The 24,407-nt window shown below is 47.6% G+C and overlaps 1 protein-coding gene across 4 annotated transcripts in view; it reads right to left on the reverse strand.

Moving 5' to 3' along the window:
- Nucleotides 1-607: 607 nt before the first annotated feature.
- PHKA2 (phosphorylase kinase, alpha 2 (liver)) overlaps nucleotides 608-24,407 on the reverse strand; it is a 78,769-nt gene continuing 54,969 nt past the window's right edge. Inside the window, exons 18-33 of one of the 4 annotated variants that reach the window (XR_001137787.1) lie at nucleotides 21,997-22,166; nucleotides 21,031-21,204; nucleotides 16,660-16,748; nucleotides 15,469-15,602; nucleotides 14,556-14,712; nucleotides 13,697-13,776; nucleotides 13,412-13,490; nucleotides 13,174-13,303; nucleotides 12,459-12,560; nucleotides 9,200-9,318; nucleotides 8,368-8,397; nucleotides 6,841-6,905; nucleotides 4,448-4,618; nucleotides 2,249-2,302; nucleotides 1,358-1,558; nucleotides 608-815 (exon numbers count right to left, since the gene is read on the reverse strand). Coding sequence is in view for 3 of the 4 variants with exons in the window: in XM_012651706.1 (XP_012507160.1) it covers nucleotides 645-815; nucleotides 1,358-1,558; nucleotides 2,249-2,302; nucleotides 4,448-4,618; nucleotides 6,852-6,905; nucleotides 8,368-8,397; nucleotides 9,200-9,318; nucleotides 12,459-12,560; nucleotides 13,174-13,303; nucleotides 13,412-13,490; nucleotides 13,697-13,776; nucleotides 14,556-14,712; nucleotides 15,469-15,602; nucleotides 16,660-16,748; nucleotides 21,031-21,204; nucleotides 21,997-22,166 (1,915 nt within the window). In the remaining variant the exon portion in view is untranslated. Of the gene's footprint in view, nucleotides 816-1,269; nucleotides 1,559-2,248; nucleotides 2,303-4,447; nucleotides 4,619-6,840; nucleotides 6,906-8,367; nucleotides 8,398-9,199; nucleotides 9,319-12,458; nucleotides 12,561-13,173; nucleotides 13,304-13,411; nucleotides 13,491-13,696; nucleotides 13,777-14,555; nucleotides 14,713-15,468; nucleotides 15,603-16,659; nucleotides 16,749-21,030; nucleotides 21,205-21,996; nucleotides 22,167-24,407 lie in introns of those variants that run through there. The other 3 variants (XM_012651706.1, XM_012651707.1, XM_012651708.1) reach the window with 3 other exon arrangements.

Consider the following 24,407-nt stretch of genomic DNA (forward strand, 5'->3'; position numbering starts at 1 on the left):
AGTTAACTAGCAGCAGTTTTCTAAATCTTGGCGGTAGAGAATTATGTTACACGATGGCAGCCATGCCAATAACACGAGAGGCTAAGAAACAGAGTCAGGCACAAGAAAACCAAAATCCCACAGAAAGACAGAGTTGTTCTATTTGGCAAACAGTGTGGTGCACAGACAGACAGACTGCATCCTGTTAAGACGTTCTCCTTGTCAAGGTCCGGCATCTAGCTTCTGCTGCTGGAAGGATCTTTGCATCTTTAAGATGTGTCACTAGCTCACGGAACCTATTTCTGTAACTCTCTGCAAGAGCCAATTTAAGCTGGCTTCTCAGTTCCCTCTGCACTCGAAAGATACCAATTTCCAATTCCCCCTCAGAGTCCATGAGACCAGATGCTATGACAAATGTTCCAGTGAAATCAACCTAGAAGATGATCCCAGGGGGCTCCTTGGGGAGCACAGGATTCACCAGCTCTGTCTGTGGCTTTACCGCACCTAGGTTTCAGCTTGAGTGCTGCCATATCCTCTCTGTAAGGGTTCTGATGGGACATGCTTTTGGGATAGTCCAGGGGATTTTGGGGGACAAAAGAAAGTTCCCAGTGAGGCTAGGGGGCATGTGACAAGTTCAGAGTGTGGTCACATTTACAGGGGAGACCCTATTGCACCTGGCAGCCTGAACTGGGCAGCAATTCCTGCAAATGCGAAGCCACTGCTTTTGTTAGGTAGGTCATGGTCCCATAAGCCCCGCTTGGAGCACTGTCATAGAAGTAGTGGCAAATTCCCGTGGCTTGGTCTTTCTCCAGGGTGTCCATGGCTCCAACCGACACCTGCAGCGGGAGAAGACAGAAGGAACACGTGAGCAGAGTGCGCATTCCCTGTCATGGCTCTGCGTGGTGGAGGTGTGTGGGCGTGCGTGAGGGGCCAGGTCACTGGAGGCCCGAGGCGCACAGGGAAGCTGATGCAGATGGCAGAAAGCCAGGGCCGGCCGCCCGGGGAGCGTTCTGCTTCTCCTCCAGGTGCTGCACTGTGTTTTCACACACCTTAGTTTGCAGCTCATTCGGGACTAGAATGAGAGGACAGCTCTGCCCGACCTGACTGTGCAAACAGGGTAAGTGGTTCACCCAGGGCCACATGTGTAGCGAGCGGTGGTGTTTGGACTAAAACCTACACTGAGATAGACCTGTCCATCCCCAAAGGTCTTTAGATTTCCCAAGTGGCTACTGTGCCATTTTCTAACCAAATGGTTGCCATTTTTTCACCATCCGTGATGACATTTTCCTCGTTCGAGTCTATTCTTTCCTACTGGACACAGACTCTCCAGCCTCAACAGAGACAAATGTCAGCCGAGCCAGTTGCCCTGGCGCCCCACCTGGTCCTGCAGGAACAGCTGGTTGGCTGTTTGCACCATCTGGTCCACATGGATGATGCCCCCGATGCTGTTCATCTCCGTGTCCGAGAGCAGCGTCAGCACCATGATGGCTTCCACCAGTAGCTGCCGGTACTCGGGCTGCGGCACGCGGTTCAGCACTGACTCAACGTGGACAGCGAACTTGATCTCATGCGGGGTCATCTGCCAAAGGGACAGCAGGCGACCAGCAGTGAGAGACGGGCACAGACACAGCCTGATAACCAAGCAAACCAAGCTTGGGCACTGTGCTGCCTGGGTGGGGGCTCAGCTCAGCTGCTCCTCCTTTCTGGCCAGTGTCCTGAGCCTGCCAGCAGGGGCCCTCCCTGGGGGTCAGTCAGCCTTGTCCTAGCCTCATTTCTCTACCCTCAACTGTGCACTGTGGCTTCCAGGGAGCAGGAACCATTTCTTATATCTCTTTCTTCTTCATTATTCCTTGCAGCATAAAGCATGCTGCCTTGGGTGGGGTAAAAACTGAAAAAAAAAAAAAAATCCACTTTTAAAAGAATGAACGGGGACAAGTCAGCCAGGGAAGATGACGGCTCTCAGCTGGAGAAAAGGCGCCAGCAAGTGTTGCATGGGGCTTGGCTCTTTTCTATCCGTAGGGTCTTAAGGGGTCTCGGGGCAAACCTAAGGAGTTTGATGGCCCAGGAATGCTGTTTCTGAGGTGAAGAGGAGAGAAAAGCTGATGCGAATAAATGCAGGAAAGAAGCTTCGCAAAATATGAGGGTTAAGTGGCTTAAAAAGCTCAGACCCACAAATGGTCTGTCTATGCATGACGAGCTTGAAAGAAGCACAAGTGGTCACAGTCCAAGAAGCGGGTAGGGGCTGGCGTCTGGCCTTTTCTCATCATACCTCTTGGGTCGTTGAGGATGGGAGGACATAACCATCGATGGAGAGACCGTGGCACTGGAGGCAGAACACACACATTTCAGTGACATTGAAGAACATGATGACAAGTGCGTGCACACACACATGCACGCATGCACACACATGCACGAGCACACACACGCACACATCACTCTCTCTGCCCTGGAAACCTGCGCGAGGGCTGGAACACGCCAGACTGTCAGAGTTATTTTTAGAGAGCTTGTTCTCACTGCCCACAGGCTGTGTTTTCGATGGAATGATTCTAGGGAAAGCAGCAGGCATCTTTCAGATCTTGCACGAACGATGCCCTGGGGAGCTGCCGAGTCCTCCCTGGAGGTTCCACATCTCGCTCGGCAACCCGGCCCTGGTGGCTGCGAGGCCCCCTTTGGTGCCGTAATAAAGGGAGATTTTCATGGCTCCTGCTGGCGAGGTAACGCTTCTGTGCCTTTGCAGGCATCTATTTTTGAGATTTCTATAATAAGCACCAATCACAAAAGACTCCAGCACATGCACAGACATGCACACGCACACCCATGTATATAAATACCAAGCGCCGGCTCAACACAAAATGCTGCTTTTTCATAATAAAAGCATCTTGGTATCGGGCCAGTGGAAGTCCGGACGGAAACATGTGATGCCCCAGGAAGGGTGGGCAAGATTTTCTAGGAACAGTTTGTTCTGGTCCAATTGGCCACCTTCTAAATCCCAATGTCCCGGTCGGCAGTGTCCCCAGCAGGCCCAGGGCAGGGCCACAGCAAATGTTCCTGCCTGCTGAACAGAGGCTGAGAACGGAGGACCAGAGGCCTCTGCTGGCTCCCATGTGGGTCCCTGGGCACCAGGAGTCCTGCTGCTCGCAGGCAGGGCCTGCACTGACCTCCTCGCGCCTGCTGCAGCAGCTGTGAGGAAGACCTCGGACCGCACAAAACACAGAGGCCAAAAGCTCCCGACAGCCGCTGGGGCCCCGCTGCAGAAAGAACACGGACCGAATTTGGCTTTGGGGGGACTTGTAGTGTCCTCTCATCTGGGATTATTGTTCTCTCTTCTACTGTGAAATGAGCTAAAAAGAAATCGTTTAGGGGAAAAACAATCTGTCTTGGTTTGCACAGAAGCTTTAAGCTGATCCTCTGTGTAAGAGGAAAGACAAGCTCTGGTGGGGCCCAGGGAGGCACACAAATGTTCTGAGGCTGATGTGGGAGGGAGATGGAATGTGGGGCGCAGAGAACAAGGGGGCTTATCTTCCCACGATGCCCCCCCTGTGGCAACAGGAGTTCAGACAGGCTCCCCTGTGCTCAGGCGCGTGCAGGCGCATTCTGTGGTTACGTCACCTCCCATGTTCCCAGCGCCCCCAGGCACATGGGAAACGCAGCGGAAAGCCCACGCTGAGCAGAGTAGGGCCTGGGGGTCCCTGTTGGGGAGGCAGGGGCGGCCCAGGGTGTGGGAGAGATTGTGCCATCAGGGCACACGGGACCTGGAACCAGACTGGAAGCTCTCCATTTCTGTATGCCCTCGGGACCCAACACTGCCCTGCAGGTAGCCGGGCTTAGTCACGTCCCTGAACAACGGGACACCATGCCTGCCTGAACGTGCAGGAGGCTGGGAGCTGGCCTGATCCAGGCTCCTGCAGAACTGTCACTCCAGGGCCCAGGTCTGCGGGGGCTATTCCTGGTTGTCTACATTTTCATCCAAAGCCTTTCCGCCCGCTTCGGTGCTTGCCTATCTTCTGACTTTTCTATGTTCCTGAGCTACGTCTACGCTGGTCCCACACAGCCTGGGCTGCCACCTTGTTTTCCTTGCTGTGGTTCCAGCTACTGGTTCGCAACCAGGGGGATTTGCCTCCCAGGGGACACTTGGCAATATCTGGACACGCTTGGTTGTCACAGCTAGGGGAGGAGATGCTACTGGCGTCTAGTGGGGAGAGGCCAGGGACGCTGCTTACCATCCTCCGAGGCACGGGACAGTCCCCATAACTGAGAATGACTCGGCCCCGAATGTGCCGAGGTAGAGAAACCCTGCTCCAGGCTGTGAGCTACTCAAGGTCGGGGTGGTGTGTTTGCTTGTTCTGCAGACATATGCCACCTGGTGCCTGGAGGGGCCACCATGCCTCACCAAGGCAGTAAGGGGGACAGTTCCTTTACCCGGGAACGTGCGTCTCCCAGCACTGATGCCTCAGGCGGCCAAGCTCACCTTCTGAAGGATCTTCCACACCCTCTGGTAGAATCCCACGGGGACCCTGTTGATGGCCCCGTCCAGTCTTCTCCTGCGCAGCCACTGGCCCTGCCGCTCCCCCCAGCCAATGTGATGTCCTCCCGAGTCCGTCGATGATGTTCCAGTGGGTGAGGATGGGGCGCTGGACCTCTGCAAGACAGCGTGTGGCCTTCAGGAGCCTCAGAGGTGGCATGCCAGGGGAAGCTGGTCAGCATGAAGGACGCTCAGGGAACTAGTATACCAGAATACCTAGAATACTAGAATACCCCTGCCCAGAGAGGCATCCGGTTCCTTAATTCCTCCTTGTCTGTTTCTTGGTGCTACATTCATTTTTTTTTTTTTTTTTTTGAGACAGAGTCTCACTGTGTTGCCCGGGCTAGAGTGCCGTGGCGTCAGCCTAGCTCACAGCAACCTCAAACTCCTGGGCTCAAGCGATCCTCCTGCCTCAGCCTCCCAAGTAGCTGGGACTACAGGCATGCGCCACCATGCCCGGCTAATTTTTTCTATATATTTTTAGTTGTCCGATTAATTTCTTTCTATTTTTAGTAGAGACGGGGTCTCGCTCTTGCTCAGGCTGGTTTCGAACTCCTGAGCTCAAACAATCCGCCCGCCTTGGCCTCCCAGAGTGCTAGGATTACAGGCGTGAGCCACCGTGCCCGGCCCTATATTCATTTTTCATGCTCTGGTTTGGTTACTTAACTCCCTTCACACACTCTCCCAGCCCTAAGAGGCTGCATCCAAAGGACCCTGCACTCCCAGGGAGGAGGCCGAGCAGGGGAGGGCCCGGGCCCGAGTCGGCTGCGGGGGAGCTGAGCCCCACGCAACGCCAGCTGTGTCCAGAGCCCAACCCAGGCAGTCCGTTCCTGCTGCTAACTCCAGGCCCCGTCTCATCTGCACGATGGGGACACAGTTGGACCTCCTTCAGAGAGCTGCCTGCGAGCACTCGCTGAATGAAGGTGCAGAAACCCCTGAGAGCAAGCCTGGCTTGTACCCAGTGCTCATGAGGGCAGCTGTCACCTCCAGGGCTGCTCCCCAGGAGGACTGGGCCCGGCGTGCGGAGCCTGACCCCTCGCAACGGGAGAGCTTTGAGGGCACCGCCAGGCCCTGGAGCAGGTAAGCCTCTCAGGGGCACCCGTAGCCCAGGGCCAAAGTGCCCGCTTTACTGCTGCAGTGGCACAGAGAAGTGACTGTGCCACTTATAGGGTGAGTGCCACAGAGAACACAACATATAACACAGGGAAAAGGATTTGTGGACAAAGAAAACAGCGAAGGCTGTGAGTCCACGGTTACAGGTGGGGACCACGGAGACCATGGTCTACCCACGTCCTTTCCAATCCTGCTTTCTACTTTCCTGTCCTTGGCACTGGGCTTTATCCTAATTTGGGGCCATGACAGCCTGTGAGCTGGGCACACAGGCTTTCCTGACGCGGGAGAAGAGGATGCCATCCCCTCCCCACCTCCTCGCCTGAGACAGGACTGATTCTGGCCTCAAGGAAGCACTGCCAGGGCGCCCACACCGGGATGGTGCCCGGAGGCCAGGTCTGCGAGTGGGCGCGTCCCCTCCCGGCTTGCTATCTTGCCGTGGGTGGCTTCTAGCCCCTTGGCCTCCAGGTAGGAGAAGGGATAACCTTCATCCTCACACATCTCTTTGTTCTGCACTATCTGGCTCTCTCATTTCTCAACGTGCAACGTCAGATTTAAAGGGTTAAAAATGAAATGCAAATACTAAGCACACTGGCAGGGCAGGGGGCAGGATCTTTCTCACTGCCCCCATTTGGACTTCAACAGATCTTAGCCTGAAAAGGCAGTTCGGTCGGGTTATTCCACTGGGCTCATTACTGCCATTTAAATAAGACAACGATTAGACATAAATACAGGTAATTACAGCCGCACTCATCAGCGACACAGCGGATTTTGCCCTCCTAGTTTCACGAGGAAGATTGGGACTCGCCTCTGCAATGAACACACTTCCTAGTCCTCCTCTGGATCTGGAGCTCCACACCCAGCTGGGGCATCATGAGTGCAGAGCGCTAGTCTGCAAGGGTTCACTGCCATGGGCATGGAACCAATGCCCCGAAGGTTCCAGAAGCCAGTGGCAACTGGTGAGGAGAGCGCGCCTCACACACATTGCACAGAGGCACGAGCAGAGAACTGAGAGCTAAGATGGCAAACAAAGCTCAGTTCAAGAACTTCTCGGCCTTCTTTGTAGACCTCCCTCAGAATTCCCACTGGAGGAGCCCGTAGGCATCACATGAAAACACGTCAGCCCTGCGCGAGTCCGCAGGCACCGGGGATGGGGTGGGAGCACGAGGGAGGATATGAGAGGATTCAGACACGACAAACAAGAAGGAGGCGGGAGGGACCGGACTGACACATGGTTTACCGCAGACTTGTAGGAATATGAACTGCTGGGCATGACTTGGTTCACAGAATAGAACTACAAAACAAAAAGAGTCGACTCAGTCATGTGCAATGACACCAAGAGACACAAGCAGAGAGGAGGCACATGGAGCAGCATCCAAAACACCCACGGAAAGAAGGTGCAGAGGGCGCGGGTGTGGAGAAGTTCTCACTCGGGAACACAGGCCAACCCAGCTTGGGGGCACCTGGCAGCACAGCCTGGGCTTTCTCCATTGAAAACCTGCTAAATGGTCTTTCTTTAAATATTAAATGTTACCCGGTTCGAGTTGTATGTGGAGGGTACCTAATGGAGTTAAGACACAATTTATTTTTCAAACTCACAGCCATGAAATGCTAATATTTTATGGTAAGAGCTGTGAAAATCTACAGAGATCAACAAAATACCTGTAAGTGACACTAACATCTGCACCTCACAGATATTTAATAGATATTTGTTAAATGAAATATGATCAGGCTGACAACCTTTGGCCAAACAAGTATTTCCTCATCTAAAAATCTAGACTGTACCCTTAGCTTGCATGAGTGTGGTAGTCTATATACACACATGGTGTTCTTGCAAAAGTGAATTGAAATTTAAAATGCCAGGACACCTATCAAATTTTGAACAGAGAATATTTCCTTGACATAAGTAGCTAAATACAAAACTTGTACTGGCTAGTTGAATCCAAACCCATCAAGGAAGAAAGGTGATCATTTTGTCCCCAATAACATGCAAGGACACCGTGAAATGGAGGCAGAAGGAACCACTCACATTTGCCCATGGCCAGGCCATCGGGATGTGGAACCAGAGGGACGGTGCCACCGAGTGGCTGGCAAAGGAAGATGTTTGGAAACTCAGTTCCTTACTTGGAAACGGCATAAATTGGAAGGAGAGATCAGGTATGTTTTACCCTTGCACAACATGTGGAATCTGCCTTTGTGTCATTAATATGCCTCCTATCTAGGCGCTCCGGGGAATAGAGACATCAGAGCGTTAGAGATGTTTTCTGGAGGGGGGAGGAGAAAGTATGTCACCAGGGTGATACAAAAGAACAGCATCCTTACATTTTTTCCTTCCAGGGTTAAATCCCCCCAGGAGATGAGGACAGGAATAGCAGTATTCTTTCTGCTGATATAATGGGCGACCACATTTCCCCCTATTTAGTTCCCTCTTTTTGAACATAAACTCCCACTGAGGCACAGCCCGGACCATCTCTTTCACAAAGTAGCCTAAAAAGCCCAAGAGTTTGATAAATGGATTTTTTTAAAGGCATGGGGCAAGGTCATTTCTCTCCTGTCTTTGAGCCCTGCTCTCTGCCTGTCCCCAGCGGCTGCCTGCTGTAGCCTGCGGAGCTACGTCCACCCGAGCTGGATTGCGGGGCAGAGCTGTTCTCCACGCCCTCACGCTCTGCATAGTCACTGCCTTGCTTTCCACACTCAAGCCAGAAAGAACATGAAGTGCACACAGGAAAGGACAAAACAAGGCAAAAATGTGTCACCTGGTCATCAGCACTAAATCGCCTAGTCATCTGAAAGTAAGAATACATTAGGAAATAAAAATCAGCTTCAAGTCAAGAACACCTTGCTACTTCTATCACCCTCTGATAAGCTGGGGTCTTGCTGGTCAAACTGCAAGGGGTGACCCATTAGTGCATGACCAATTTGATCTGGTGGGTCCTGATCAGCATTTGAAATAGAGAAGAAGATCCGAGTGCATTTCTCACTGCAGGTCACGGTCAGAAGGAAAACTATTTCCCACCGTGGACCACGGTCAAGGCCTAGCACAGTGTCTGGCACATTAGGACTGAAAAGACGTTGAGTTGCAGGCCTGTGCGGTCAGTTCAAAAGAATTTTACTATAAATTACATAAAGGTAAACAAAGAAAAGAGACACCTGTGTCTGGTGGAGACTACAGGTGTCACGGGCATTCCAGTCTATTTCCAAGGCCCTCTCACTCTTTCATTTGAAGGATACATTTGATACAGAGATGATCAGTTACTTTTTGCCTGACTCTACTTTTTCAATGGCTATGGCCTACTCAAAAGAGTAGTTTTTGGGAACAGAGGCAAACATGGACAATGGTGTTTTCTGGAATGTTCACATGAATACCACATTAAGGTTAAGGATGAGCAGGTATGGGTGCATGTGAGCGGCTCTGGGATATCTATCTGGGGACAGGGGTGTGTTCAGATCCTGGGACAGAAGGGACCTCCCATCCTCTACAAAGAGCAGGCTGCAGCCTCAGGCCCGGGGTTTCTATCACTTTCTGGGATGACCCCAGGCAGGGAAACCACTGCTCTCCCCTCGCTGCTGCCGAAGTGTTCTTCTTACCTGTTTCATTTCACTCCTCAGTCTGTTAATGCCACTCCTCTCAGTTTTGGTGACTCCAGTATGTCCCACCTCATGGATGGAGATGGCGAGGCTGGACGTGGAGGAGTGGATAGGGCGCACTGGGGAGGGAAATGCACACACATGTGGTTCTTAGGAACTACCCAGCATCTACCCCGAGGGAGGAAATCGGGCCACGTGCTTATCTGGATCTGTGCCCGTGTCCCCCTCTTGCTGGTGAGGGCCCTCTCTGCCCGGCCAGCAGTACATGCTCATTGAGGGCTAGATGGAAGAGGGCAGGGGCTTCCGCAGCACGCGCAAAACAGTGGCCAGAAAGCCCTTTACTTAGTTGGATTTGAGACATAGTCTCACTCTGTTGCCCTGGCTAGAGTGAGTGCCGTGGCGTTAGCCTAGCTCACAGCAACCTCAAACTCCTGGGCTCAAGCGATCCTCCTGCCTCAGCCTCCCGAGTAGCTGGGACTACAGGCATGTGCCACCAGGCCCGGCTAATTTTTTCTATATATTTTTAGTTGTCCAGCTAATTTCTTTCTATTTTTTTTAGTAGAGACGGGGTCTTGCTCTTGCTCAGGCTGGTCTCGAACTCCTGAGCTCAAACAATCCGCCCGCCTTGGCCTCCCAGAGGGCTAGGATTACAGGCGTGAGCCACCGCGCCCGACCGGATATGTTTTTTTAAAATAGTTTTTCCTTATCCAAAAGCACACCTTCCTTGTAGAAAACTGAAACCACCTAACTAAGGAAAGCCAGAACTAATGTCTATTGACATTTTAGTTGTTATCCTTCCAGTTTTTTTTCCAGTTGTTTTTAACTCATAAATCAGAATCCTCACATACATATGTATAGATATGTAAACATACGAGGTAGATACACATATGATATGGACATACATGTGGTTCTGTGACCTGCATTTTTGCATCTAATATATCATGAATGTCTTCCCATAGCATTAAATATTCTATCGCATCACGTTTAATGATGACATTTGATTTCATGAGTGACGAGTGGTCAATGATATACTCAATCCAATTGGTATTTTTCTAAAGGGTTCGTCATGACTAATGTGTAGGACTCAAACTGACCTTGCCAGGCTCTGTCCCCACTCCCTTGTGACCCTTGGAATGCCCCAGGGAAATGAAAAAACTGCTGAGGGCTCCTGGGGGGCTGGTACCTCAGGTACCCATGGCCATGGGCTGGATGATGCAGAGGGGCCCCCCTTGCCAGGCCCTGTCTGGGCACTGTTGCAGGCGGGAATGCTCTGTGTCCAGGGCTGACAGTGCCCAGGGCTGACAGAGCTCAGGGGCAGAAGTCAGTGTTGCCGCGGTGCACGGAGGAGGGCCTACCCCCTGGCCCGAGGTGGGAGGCACCAGAAGAAATAAAGGTGGCAGAGCAGACTGAGCCTGATGAAGGGCCTTGGGCAGGACAGGGAAGTGCTGGGACAGCCAGGTGGCCAGGGGCTGGAGGTGGACGCCTGAAGGGCAGGGCAGGGAGGTTTTCTCCACTGGGCCAGGCCACCATCCCTCACTTCCAACCTACTGCACCAGCCTTGGGACTCACATCTGTCCCTGGCCCTGCCACGAGCCCTGCCTCTGTGCTGCGGTCACAGCGCTCATTCGAAAAGGCAAGTGTGATCATGGCACTGCCCGTTCAAAAGCTCCCAGGCCTATCTGTTTTCAGGATAAAGCCCAAACAATCCTCCCAGCACCACCCAAAGCCCTACCTACTGGAGCCCTATCCGCCCCGGTGCTCCCAGCCAGCCACACTGCACGGGGCATTTGCAAGTGCTGGCAAAGCAGGCCCAGCCCAAAGGCCACTTCCTCAGGCAGCATCCCCTACATGTCCCACCCTCCCATCCAACCCCACTGAAGCCACGGGAGTGGATAGCACTGTCCAAGGCAGTAGTGACAAACAAGGAACATGGTGACACTAACATTTAAAGGATAGCAGAGAGGGAGGAACCCACAAAGGAGCCACAGTGACCAGCCAGACAGGGAGAAGGGACACCAGGGAGGTGGAAAGCAGAAGCCAAAAGGGGTCTGGGAAGCCACAGGCAGGCCTGGATGGAGCATTCGCTGGAAATCTTCATCTAAGACATCTCAGGATTTAATCAAAATTCTAAGCCTATTTGAGCTTCCCAATTTATAGAAATTGAACAATTACAAAGGACAATTAACGAATTATGCTATGTTTTAAAAAGACAGTTTGTCTTCTGTCCTTACTTGCAATTAGACATATTTATGGCTTTCAAATGACATTACTTGGTTCCTAGGTTCACAAAATCTCTAGCTTTACATCTAATGACAAATTTTTAGTAATTATCTGTGTCAAACCATGAATACTACAATGATGAGCAGAACATATTAAATATTTATCTTGTACATTTACATTTCAAGAATTGTGCATTGAAAAGAACTAGAAATTGCTTTTGGAATGGATCTCGAGCACTCTTCCTTCAGGAGGGGAGAAAAGCCACCAATGTACGTCTGTTGCACAGTGCAGTCTCTGTGGCTGGCACACACTCGGGAAAAATACAAAGTACCTAATGTCCTTTTTATTAAATAAAAGGAATGATAGCCCACAGTGCATTTCTTTGGCTTGATGAAATAAATTCACCAATGCGTCTGCAAATCATTTAGCTTTTTTGTGAGGAGGAGAAATGATAATTGCTTCAATTATAATTAGGGAGCATTTGAGAACAAGAATCACACCAGGACGGGGGCGATTATATTTTGCAGCACTGCAAGCAGGATTCCGGCACAGATAAAAACTGAGTGAGCGAGATAGGACGACGCAAACTAACCCAGCTCGAACTGCTATGAGGTCACAGGGGGATCGTCTCCCTGCCCCGTGGAGTGGTGTGAGGCCTAGTTGAGAAATGCTTTTACTAAAACCAAGGCCGGGACACTCAGGAATTTGAAAGTACAGCCCTTTCGTCCTGACACTTGGGGTCTCCCCCTGACTTTTAACACTTGTGCACCTATGACGGCACCTGGCACTTATGGCCATGGGAGGCGGCATACCATACTCACGTGCCAGTCCACCCTGCGGAAAGAAAGCTCTCCCAGCAAACCTGCGAGCGCGGCCCAAAGCCGTACAAGCAGGAAGCCTGAGCCTGGCACTCCGACCATCTCCTTAAGGTAGGAGCCTCACCTTCCCACATTCATCGAGTCCCAAATCTCTAGTGCTGGTGTTGACTTCAATAGAAAGGAGGCAGCTCCCCGGAGAGGTAACAAGAGCATTTACTTACTGCTTCTCTCAACGCCAAACTCTTTGCCACTTAGAATATGGTGCAGGAGATTTTTCATATCAAAAGGACTGAGGTTCATTAAACTTTCAGAAGCTTCTTCCCCTAAAAACAAATATCTTGTAAGTGTCCCAGACACAGGGCTGGTGGCAGGTGAAGGTAGGGTCGGGTGGACCTGGGTGTTGAAGGGGTGACCAAGGATGCTGCGGCAGGGCCCCCCCCTCAACCCCAGGAGGACCTCACCATTGCTTCAGGGCTGAAATGCACCGATCCGTAGTGATTTAAAATGCTGTTGTTTAAATCATGTATTTGCTTAATTCTTAGACACGGGGTTTTTCACATTGTACTGATCCCCAGTGTTGGGCTGCATCATGCAATTGGTTTTTATATTTAAACTGGTAGAATTTCTCCCCATGAAGGTGTTACTAAAGGGGGAATAACATCTCACAGCAAAGACACCCCCAAGGGGCTTAGATGTCAGGTGCAGAGCGGAAGACTGTGCATTGCTTAGGAGGGTTGATGGCAAACGTCACTGGTGCTTCATCCTCCCTGACTCAGGAACTTTGGCACCCTGCGCTGCAAGGCTTGATGGGACTTACATCCAAACGAGAGAACCGGGGGAAGCCCGAGCTCGCCCACAGGAGCGGGAGGCCAGTGGAAGAACACCTGAGCAGGGCTTCCCCTCTGCGCGGCCGTGGCTGGAGCCGCCGCATCTCACCTGAGCAGTTGAGGCTCCGCGCCAACTCGGTGGCCATCACCTGAATGATCAGTCCGATCCGCAGTCTGAGCATCTCCACGAAGAGGCTGGGCTGGGCCCTGACGTACATGGCCAGGTAAACCACAATCTCCTGACGCAGACACATGGAGACGTGGTTTCAGAGACCCAGGGGTGGCTGAGAGGTCCCCTGTCCCTCCAAGGAAGGCCGTGGCCGGCACGCCCCATGCCAGCCACTGACCTGTGTGAGGACGGCGATGCTGATGTCCTGCCCGCTGGCCTCGTAGATGAGTTGTGTGAGCTCCTCCGGGGGAAGGGGTCTAGGAAGGAGCATCAGGTCACAAACAAGGTGAGGTGCCGTGGCAGTGCCTCCTTGCCCTCCATGGAAGATCCCTATTTTCTGTGCTAGAAGCACCCATGTGACAGAGTGTCTTTACAAAGCCCCTCCTCCTGAATGGTAGAGAGCACTGATGTCTTCCCCACGGCTCCCCCAACAAACCTGAGGTCCCTGGGGCCAAGGACTTACGCAGAGATCGTCTTCTCCCGGGGCTCGGGTGGCAGGCCCACCGTGAGCTGCTTCTGGTGTGACAGCAGGTCTGTGCAGGCCTACACATTTGGGAGGAGGGTGAGTGCAAGAGAGATTGGCAAAGATGACTGGGAGGGGCACTGCCAGTAAGATCATAAATTTATCTTTACAAACTTTATGACTCACATTTCTCTTTATTTGAAAAATTCATGCTTAGACTCTGGACTAAGTCCCCATGGTCTCAGCATCCCCAATGTGTGGCCCCAGGCCTGGCTCTGCAGGGCCCATTAGCAGGCATTTAATGCCCATCCACTGTAGCAAACACAATGGACTCCCTGATACTCAACAAGGCAGGAATGAGTCCTAAGACACTGATGGTAAGAGTTAATGACCATATTATAGTCCTAAATTACCACTTTCTCCATTATTCACATATAATAAATACCATCACCTTACCATTGTAACACTGAACTCAAATGTCTTAGAAAGTGGTTCTGGATTTTGCAGGGCCTCAGAGTTATAAATATTAATGATCATCATACCGTGGATGTGCAGAAAAAAGAGAACTCTGTTTAAGAGGATGCCAGGCCAGAGAGCATTTTCATTCGATTTCTTGGCAAGGCTTTTTCTGTAGCTAAGAAAGAACAAAACTAATCCATTTGAATTTCCCTGCCTCTGCTCGCTTTCCCAGAGTAGCAGGTCGGCAGGAGGGAGGGCCTGCTCCATCTCTGGATTAAAGAATGGGTCTCCTTTACAAATAGTGCTTGCCTCGAGCCTTTGTACCTGGAAGATTGGAAGTGGAAGAGGAAGAGGGCAAGGGGCTAGAGAGGACAAAGGGCAACGGCACAGTCGCTCTGACCTCGGCCAGGACCTCCACTTTCTTCCTGAGCAGTCCCGAGATATATCGAATTAAGCCCCATTCCTGGTTCAAGCCGGCCTTCCCGTAGAGCTCGCTGAGAAGGTTGTGAACGGTGACCCCATGCTGTCCAGAGAGATTTGTGTCCCAGCTGGGACCCCTGTCAAGAGGTAGAAAAATCCAGACATATGGCCCGGAATGTTTAAAGGCTGGGAGAAGAATGAATCGCTGCACATTCTGCCGAGTGCTCGGGCACTCCCAGCACCTCCATCTCACCAACAGGGTTAAGTCCTACCGAAGCGTCCCTGTGTCTTTTGAAACAGAAGCCTAACATCAGGACATTGTGGGATCCTGGCCTCACTCGGACTTCTAGTCCTGGGAGACCAGCATCAGTAGCCAGAGAAGGGGCTGGAAGTCTGATTCATGGTGAACCTGGGTAATGTGGGGGAACATAATCATGACCCGGGCTAGCCAGAAGGCCAAGAGGACTAGGAAAAAGGCTGAATGACACTGAGAAAACTCAACTGAGTTTAGTTGAAGACCATAAACTCACTGCTATGGTCTAAATGTTTTCCCCTAGTTCATATGCTGAAATCCTAACCTCCAAGGTGATGATATCAGGAGGTGGGGCCTTTGGGAGGTGATTAGGTCATGGGGTGGAGCCCCCTCCCCCAAATGAGAGTAGTGACCCTACAAAAGGGACCCCACGGAGTTTCCTCGCCTCCTCCACCATGTAAGGACACATGGAGAACGCACCATCTATGAGAAAGTGGGTCCTGCCCTCACCAGACGCTGATTTTGCCTTGATCATGAACCTCCCAGCTTCCAGAACTGTGAGAAATGAATTTCTGTAGTGCATAACGCACCCAGTTTATAGTATTTTGTTATAGCTGCCCGAGTGGACAAAGACACTTACTTTATGACGTAAAGAATGTACAGAATGTCTGCTTGGTCCTGCAGGTTCGAACAATCTTTTAGCTGCTCAACCAGCTTCTCACAGTCCACTTCACCATCGTCGTCTCTGGGCCATTGGAAGTCATCTTCGGGAGGCTGGCCACACAAAAGCAGAGAAGCATGGAGAGCAGCTGAGCGTGGGAACTTTCAGAAGATCAAGAAGTGAAACACCAACCTGGTCTTGGAACTCTGTCGCTGTGCTGTGCTTCCGTTTCTCAGTGACTCTTTTGTCCCTTTTTATTTATAGGCTTTGACTATTTTTGATCAGTGAATCACTGTGCTGGTCAACATTTGCAAGAAACTGGACTGAACGGGCTAAAATACGTGCGAGTTTTATTTATGCAAGGTTCAAAAACAGGCAAAACTAACCCCTGGTGTTAGGAATCATGGCAGCAGTTATCTTTGGATTGAAGGGGGAGGAAAAGCCAGGGAGGGGGCACAGAGGGTGGCCATTTACTGGGTATATTGGCTCAGTGACAATTCATTGAGCTCTATGCTTTATGTACCTTTCTGTATATACGTTAGATTTTAATAAAATATTTTTTGAAAGCAAAGCGAACACAAAAAGTATGTTTCAAACAACCTAAAATTGAAGTTAGGTTAAAATAGTCTCCACCAGGCACTGAGTCTTTCTATTCAGGTGGGATAAAATCAGGGAAGACTTCTGGGTAAAATAACAGATTATGGAAATCAATGAGGAACACCGTGAGATTCTATTCTCCTGAGGAATCCTTTACGGGTTTTTAAAATTACATTAAGACATTAGGAATAAGGAGTCCTGAGCCCTGTTCTGCAAGTAGTCCCACCTTGGCTGTCTGGCAGACAGGACAGGGCTGGATGGTGAGCTGGTTTATTTCCTCTGGTGCTACATAGATTCTGGTAAGTGGGCAGAAAGGCAGTAGCCTTCTCCTACAGGCAGAGTATAAAGGTTTGCATCAAATTCATTGTACGTACTGATGCACATCAGATCCTAGACAACTAGGTGGGTCCAAATCAAAACCCAAAGCTTCCAAACCTAAAGGTCCTGGATATCAAGGAATATTCTCTGCTTCTTTTGAGTTCCACCATTTAAAAGAGTTCTTGGGACCAACCCAGAATTGTAGAACATTATACTTAAAACAAACAAACAAAAAAGCTATTCCAAATAATCTACCTTTTTTAGGAGTGGCTGAGGAGAGTCAACAAGATTCAGTGATTTACGGTGGACACTTAGAGCATTATTTGGCAAAGTCATGGGAACAACTGCAGAACAAAAGAACAAAGAGAGCTCTCTGAGGAGAAGAAGCAATAAAACAGTCCTTTTGAGAAGTACGTGGCTACTCCTTATTTAACACAAACCAGTTGAAGGAATGATAACTTCTTTAGTTTAATTTCAGCAAGAACTCATCATATAGCCGCATCATGTGCTAAATCGGGGAACAAGAAATGAGCAGGGAATGGATTGTGCTTTGAGAGCTGAATTTTACTTTTCCCTCCTGGAATTGAGGGAAAATTACATAGCATCTTAGGACTGGAAAGAGCCTTAGAAGTGATTGAGCCCGACCTCTTTTTTCTTTCAGATGAGGACACTGAGAGCTGGAGAGGGTAGACCATTTGTCTAAGGTCACTGGGCTTCCTGTCCAGTACTGGACAGCCCTGCCAGGGGTTAGGGCTTGTTTTTTAACTGCCTTTGGATATTATCATTAGCAATATTTCTTCATTAAGCCATCTCTGTCTTCTAGGTTGTATGGTATCATCTCAGGAGAATAGAAAGCTTTCAAGGTAAAGATGATACATATTTAAAAGGTATTTATAAACCTCCGGGTTATACTAGTGAATTGAATACACATTGTAATTTTACTTTCTCCCAATCCCCCACTAACACTGCAGAAAATGTATACAGTCATGTATCACTTAATGACAGGATTTGTGCTGAGAAATGCGCTGTTGGGCAATTTCAGCGTTGTGCGAACATCGTGGAGTGTACTTACCAAACCTAGATGGTACAGCCTGCCACACGCCTAGGCTAGATGGTATAGTCTATTGCTTCTAGGCTACAAACCTGCACAGCGTGTTACCGTACTGAATACTGTAGGCAACTGTAACACGATGGTGAGTGTTTGTGTATCTAAACATACTTAAACATAGAAAAGGTACAGTAAAGATACAGTATAAAAGATTAACAAACAGTACACCTGTGTAGGGCACTTACCACAAATGGAATTTGCAGAACTGGAAGTTGCTCTGGATGTGTGAGTGAGTGAGTGGTGAGTGAACGTGAAGGCCTAGAACATTACTGTACACTGCTGTAGACTTTATAAATGCTAGACACTTAGGCCACACTAAATTTATCCAAAAAACTTAAGTATTTTTCTTTCTCCAATAATAAATTAACCTTAGCTTACTATAGCTTTACTTTAAAATTTTTTTGAACTTTTTGACTCTTTTGTAATAACACAGCTTAAAACACAAACACATTGTACAGCTGTATAAAAATATTTTCTTTTTTATATCCTTATTTTATAAGCTTTTTTTCTATTTTTAAAAATTTTTATTTTTTACTTTCTAAACTTTTTGTTAGAAATAAAGGCACAAACACACACATTGGCCTAGGCCTACACAGGGTCAGGATCATGAATATCACTGTCTTCCACCTCCACATCTTGTCCCACTGGAAGGTCTTTGGGGCAATAACACACACAGAGCTGTCATCTCCTATGATAACAATGCTTCTTCTGGAATACTCCTGAAGGACCTGCCTGAGGCTGTTTTATAGTTAACTTTTTTTTTATAAGTAGAAGGAGTATACTCTAAAATAACGATAAAAAGTATAGTATAGTAAATCCATAAACCCTTAACATAGTCATTTATTGTCTTTACCAAGTATTATGCACTGTACATAATTGTACGTGTTGGCCTTTTCTATAACTGGCAGTGCAGTATGTTTGTTTATACCTTTTTACACCTGCATCACCACAAACGTAATGAGTGCGTTGTGCTACGATGTCATGGCAGCTATGACATCACTAGGTGATGAGAACTTTTCGGCTCTATTATAATTGCAGGGGACCACTATTATCTATGTGGTCTGTCATTGACTGAAATGTTGTTACACGTTGTATGACTGTATATATTATAGAAAAAGACAAGTCCTCAAGAATAGGGAAAGGCAGGAGAGAAGATGCTAGTAACAAAACTTTGAAAATGGGAAAGTTGATGGATGAAAGATAACTGATTTAGCAGACACAAGGCGACCAAAGCCCAAGTCTGCAGTGGAGAAATCCAAGAACCAGTCAGATTTACATCAGAGAGTCCTCAGAAGTCTCAGGAACTTGTTGTACCTGGGGATTCAAAGCAGGTGTCCAAAATAAGGAAGACTGGGGAAAAGCTGTTTGAGAAGCAGTGAGCCCCCTAGATGCCCTCTTCAACTGCACACAGCTTGGTGACTGCCTTGCTCACTTTGACAGAAGACAGAGTGTCTCTTTGAAGAGGGTAAAAGGGGGAGGGTCTTAGTGGGGAGGGGAGCACTGACCAGCACATCTGAAGGCCTGGATACATTCCTTAGGGGAATTAAGTAACTATATAGCTCTAGGCAACCAGACCCGTGCCCTTCAAGTAGGAGATTGTAGAGTATCTCTGGGAAATCTGACCAGCCTACACCTATACAGGCCCAATAAGTCAATAAGCCCTCCCCCACATTGGCTTGGAGATGCTTGTGCATGATCAGATAACCAAGGAGCACCAGGCATTGAAGGAAGGACTCTTAAGGGGAAGATAAAAACCTAAACAAACAGGAAAAAGTGACTTGGGGGAAATGGAAACCATTCAGAGAAAAGAAAATATAAATACAAACAAAAAGCTCTGTCATTAATATTCTTAGAATAATAAATTACATTGCATGCATGAAACAAGAACAGATGCAATTTGGGGAACAAAGATTTAAACCATGATAGCAAAAGTGAAAAAACTCAATTAAGGAAGTAGAACAAAAAGTTGAGGCAATTGCCCTCAGAACAGATAGAGAAATGGAAAAGAGAAGAGAAATGACAAAGACTTCTCCAGGAAGCCAACTTTGGAATCATAGAAATACCAGAAAGACAGAACAGAGAAAATGTAGGGAAGGAAATGAATCAAGAAATTTTTCAGGAAAACTTTACAGGACTGAAAAACATAAATTTCCATATTGGAAAGGCCCACTGATTACCTAACACAACGAATGAAAACATGCTCAGATTAAGGCACATCACAGAAATATCAGAACCTGAGAGCAGAGAAGATCCTAAACACTTTCAAAGAGAAAAAGAGTTTATTTTTGGAGGATCAAAAATCAGAATGGGTTTAATTTCTCAACAGCAACACTGATAACAAGATGACAATGAAGTCTTGATTTTGAAAATCAGAAGAAAAATGTATTTTCAGTCTAGAATTCTATACTCAGCTAAACTCTCAAATGGGTATAGAATATTTCTAGATATTTTCAGACTTGTAAAGTTTTAACAATTTTTACCCACCATGCATTGTTTCTCAAGAAACTACTGGATGTCTGCCACTAAAATAAGGGAGTGAAACAAGAAAGAGGAAGAGTTGAGATACAGAAAACAGGAGAGCCAACACAGGAGACGAGTCAAGACACCATCCAGAGTGATGGTGAAGGAAGATCTCAGGGTAAAAAGTGAATCCCAGACATGGAGGGCAACCAAGGCAGAGGGGAAGACAACTTTGGAAACATGCAAGTTGAGGGCTGTCACCACCATGCCCTCTTTTCCATCACACCATTTTTTTTTAACCTATTAAAACTATTCTAGAATGTGCTCTACCCAAATAAAGAAATAATATCAAGAAAGGGGAAGACACCAGATTCAAGAAACAGGAAATCCAGCTAAAGATGAGCCAAAGAAATTCCCAGGATAACAGGTATGTAACAGGCCTAGAGCGCAATCGGCCCAGACAGAAGGAGACTCGTGGACTTTAAGAAAAGTAGTGGAATCGAGGGATTCACTGATATGACTGACCTTGTGGAAATTTGTATGGTGAGGCCATTGGAAGATGTAAAAAGGAAGCAAAGCAAATGAAAAGCCAGAGGAACTTTAACTTTAGAAAAAACAAAGAGTAAAAATGGTGATATAATCACAGCATACTATAATGCTGAGTTGGAAATAATATTGGCATACATATAATAATACCAAGAATGAATATTGATTTAATTAAACTTTAATACAACTCCCTTGGTGGGTTAGGGGGGATTAAGCAGAGGACTGGTGATTTAAGACAGTCAAATGCTAACCCACAAAATATTTAATAGAAAGTCAAAAGGTACTGAATCAAGTTGATACATCCAAAGACAGCAGTGTACATGTATTATTTTAAAAAATATAGATATATAAATGCCAGAAGAAATAGCTAAAAGAGTTGAAAGCAGCTGCCTCTAAGTAAAAGGGGGGCCTCGTTTTGTTGTCTTCTAGGATTCTTTGGCTTTTAATTATGTCCAGGCATTTCCTTGATAAAAGAAGGTATTTTAATAGGCAGAAAAGCATTAATAACATACATGGAACGTCCAAACCCTTTGCTTTTGCCATCACAGAAAGTATGTCTCGGGTAGAGTGGATGGCACTGAAGATAAGCCTGTCTTCTGTCTTCTTACAAAGAGGGGGCAGATAGCACCTCAAGGATGTGCTTTGCAGAAGGTGGTTGATATACTGGTCAAGTTCGTCTTGGCTTTCTGTAATTGGACAAGCAAGCAAAAGAGCCAATGAAAACAAGCTGCAGAAATATCTTAACTGCATAATAGTGACTAGCAGTACGTAGCAGGTGTCACTGCATAGACTTAGTGGAAGACAACATCTAGATATTCACATTTGCACCCCACCCACCCCCAAAGAGTAAAGAGATTTATAGAGATAATGTATGTGTATGTTAATTTACTGTTTGGAAAAACTTCATCCCAGGAAAAGAAAATCCAAGTCAAGATAGTGTCCACATCATATCATCCCAAGATGAACTGAATAACATATAAGACAAGGTCTAGTCTTTTTGTGTTAATTTGTCATGAGTGAGCTAAGCTTTATGGAACTGCCCGCCCTAACCTCAACTACTATCCAAAAGTAAAAAACAGGTCATTTCACTTCCAAACCTTGTTTGGACTGAGAAATGTCACATACATAGGGTTTCGTCATTCATACCCAACCAAAGCTAGATCGCTCTGCCACTCCTTTGAAAATTCAAGCGGTGTGTTCCCGTCTTCAAAATGTATTTTGTGAAAAGTCCCTGTTCCTGAGGCTCTTCTAGGTTTAAAAAAGTCCCACTTTCAAGGGCATCATTTGCAGTTTAGGTTTTTAAACTGGCATTTTAGTCATTTTAAGATGAGCAAGTTTCAGAAAGCCTCTTCTTTTTCTGTTTGCTTTTAGTTTAATTATCCATCATTTTCTGTGCTTAGGTCTTAGGGCAATTTTCTCACAATGCTAAGGTTTAAATAAATTCAGTGAACCGCCTACAAAATCATTCCAACCCGTACCTTGACTGTCGGTGTCTTCCAAATATCCTCCCTGATCTGAATAGCTGTCAGGACTGAAGTTCCCTTCGCTGGTGTCATCAAACAACTTCTCATCACAGTCTGGATCCAGGAAGGTCAGATATGTGTAGAATGACGTGGTGAGAAATTCCGAAAGGTTCCCTAATTTCACTCTGCCAAGGAGACAATATGTTAGGGATACAGGTAGAGTGTGGACAAACTTCCGCTATGAATCACTGAGAGACTTTTCAACAACCAGGTGGTGCTTCTGCCAGAATCAATAAATATATTACTCTGCAGATTGCTCCATAGAAGTAGTCAGCCAAGAATTAAACAAAAATTCAATAGCAAGTATGAAGTGAAAGCACATAGCATATTAAAAGCCATATAAATCATGCTGATTTTGTACTCCCAAACCCAACACAAATACAAATCTATTTTACTGAAACAACCAAAAGTTTTACAAAATATGTTGAGCAAACCACTTTTAATCAGAACCAACCCCTGTCTTTGGTTCTTTGTTTGTTTTTCACCCTAAAACGACTGGACGAGAAGCAGCAGTTCTCTGGGCGTGCTGTCGCCATTATGACTCCCTAGCGCAAAGTGCAATCATACAGGACAGGGGCGTTAGGATGGAAGAGGCAAGTTTTCTAGAAGAAATTCGATGGGCAGGCCATCCCCAGCCTGAGGCAGATGCCCCGCATGGCCCTATGACATTAGGCTGGGCACAGTGCCACTGAAAACCGGAAGCTAGTGGCAGCCCGGCATCTGCTGCAGAGGCAGCAGCCTCCCGGTTCTGCAGGTCCACGCCCAGATGCTGGGAGGATTTCCACAGAAAGAAACGTTCTTGAAATGTGAGCTAGGAAGCAGAAAACAACAGGATCCCTCCCTGGGAGCTATGGGTATCAGATTGTGACTTAGGTTAAAAGGCTGAGCTGAGAAATACAGTTAAGGAGCTGGTGGTGGCAAAGCAAAGGAATTCACAGAGGCTACAGCAGACAGATGGCCTGAGGGAAAGCCTTCCTGCAATTGAGTAAAAACTCCTGCCAGCCCTGGGGTTGGGGAAAAGGACTAGGTGGGCTGGAGTGGGTAAAGGCAATGCAAAGTTCTTCTGTGATGAAGGTGAAGGGAGTCAGGTTTATTAGGCTAAAGAGAGCTCTGAGGCAGAGAGGCGGTAGCTCAAAGAGGCCTTTGATGAACAGCGAGCTACCCCATGTGGATCCAAGGGGTAGAGTCCAGCATGCAGGACGAGTTCAGCTTTTTAAAAATCTTTTAACTGGAGGAAAAGTAAAAATGGGAGTCAACCTTAATTAACAAGAACGTAATTATCTTTGCAATATAATCTTTATAACAAAATTTATTAATGTAGTTATAATTGTATAATATGTATGTTATAATTAATTATAACTATATTAATTTTATAATATAATTTAAGAATTATAAAGATCTTAATGATCAAGAACTGAGTAGGAGAAGGAGTCCAGGCATTCCCGTCTCTTCCGTGGCGCCTGCCATGCTCTATCTGCAGGAGGCCCTCCTGCCCCCGCCCGGGAACCCTCCTCCAGCTCAGCCCGCGGGTTAGAGGCTGGGTCTGGCAGTCACACAGAGCTTCTGCACCTGTTCCTCTGTGCCCCTGGCTCTCTGAGTCTGCAGTTCCTTGTCCATCAAGTGGGAATACAGCCCATGTCATAAAGTGAAGATTACATGAGACAGCACATAGAACATACTGCGAGTGCTCAATTAACTGCAGACAATATCCTTTTCACAATAATTAAATTTCAGTGAAAGAATTTATTTTGCAAAATGGTTAATTACAGGCCTGCGGTATTTTCTCTCCATTACAATGCCACATGCCAGGTGGTAACTTATCCAAACTGGAGGGAAAATGTACAAAAGTGGATGCAGATTGCAGTAGTGGCACCAGCCCTGGACGTGTACATGGCAAACCGTTGGGGACAATCTGGCTGATGTTCCCGAGAGAGAAAGGCCAGGAAAAGCTTGGATTGAGGGTCACTTCAAATGTACAGCAAAATCCACAGCACATTCTGTGGGTGGAGGCAGTGACCTCAGCGGGCACCGTACATCACTTAGGTCAGAGTGAGAAATATAGCCATTAACCTTGAGGACATTATGCTAGGTAAAATGAGCCAGTCACAAATTGATTAATATTGCATGATTCTACTTATATGAGCTATCTGTCGTAGTTACACTCATAGACACAGAAAGGATGGTGGTTGCCAGGGCTTGGGGAGAGGGGGAAATGGGGAGTTATTAAATGGATAGGGAGTTTTACTTTTGCAAGATGAGAAGAGTTCTGGAGATTACGTGCATAACAATGTAAATGTACTTAACACTACTGAACTGTACACTTAGAAATGGTTAGGATGGTGGTGTTATGTTATCTGCATTTTACT

This window comes from Propithecus coquereli, unplaced genomic scaffold (assembly GCF_000956105.1).
Source record: "Propithecus coquereli isolate 6110/MARCELLA unplaced genomic scaffold, Pcoq_1.0 Scaffold362, whole genome shotgun sequence".
Lineage (NCBI taxonomy): Eukaryota > Metazoa > Chordata > Mammalia > Primates > Indriidae > Propithecus > Propithecus coquereli.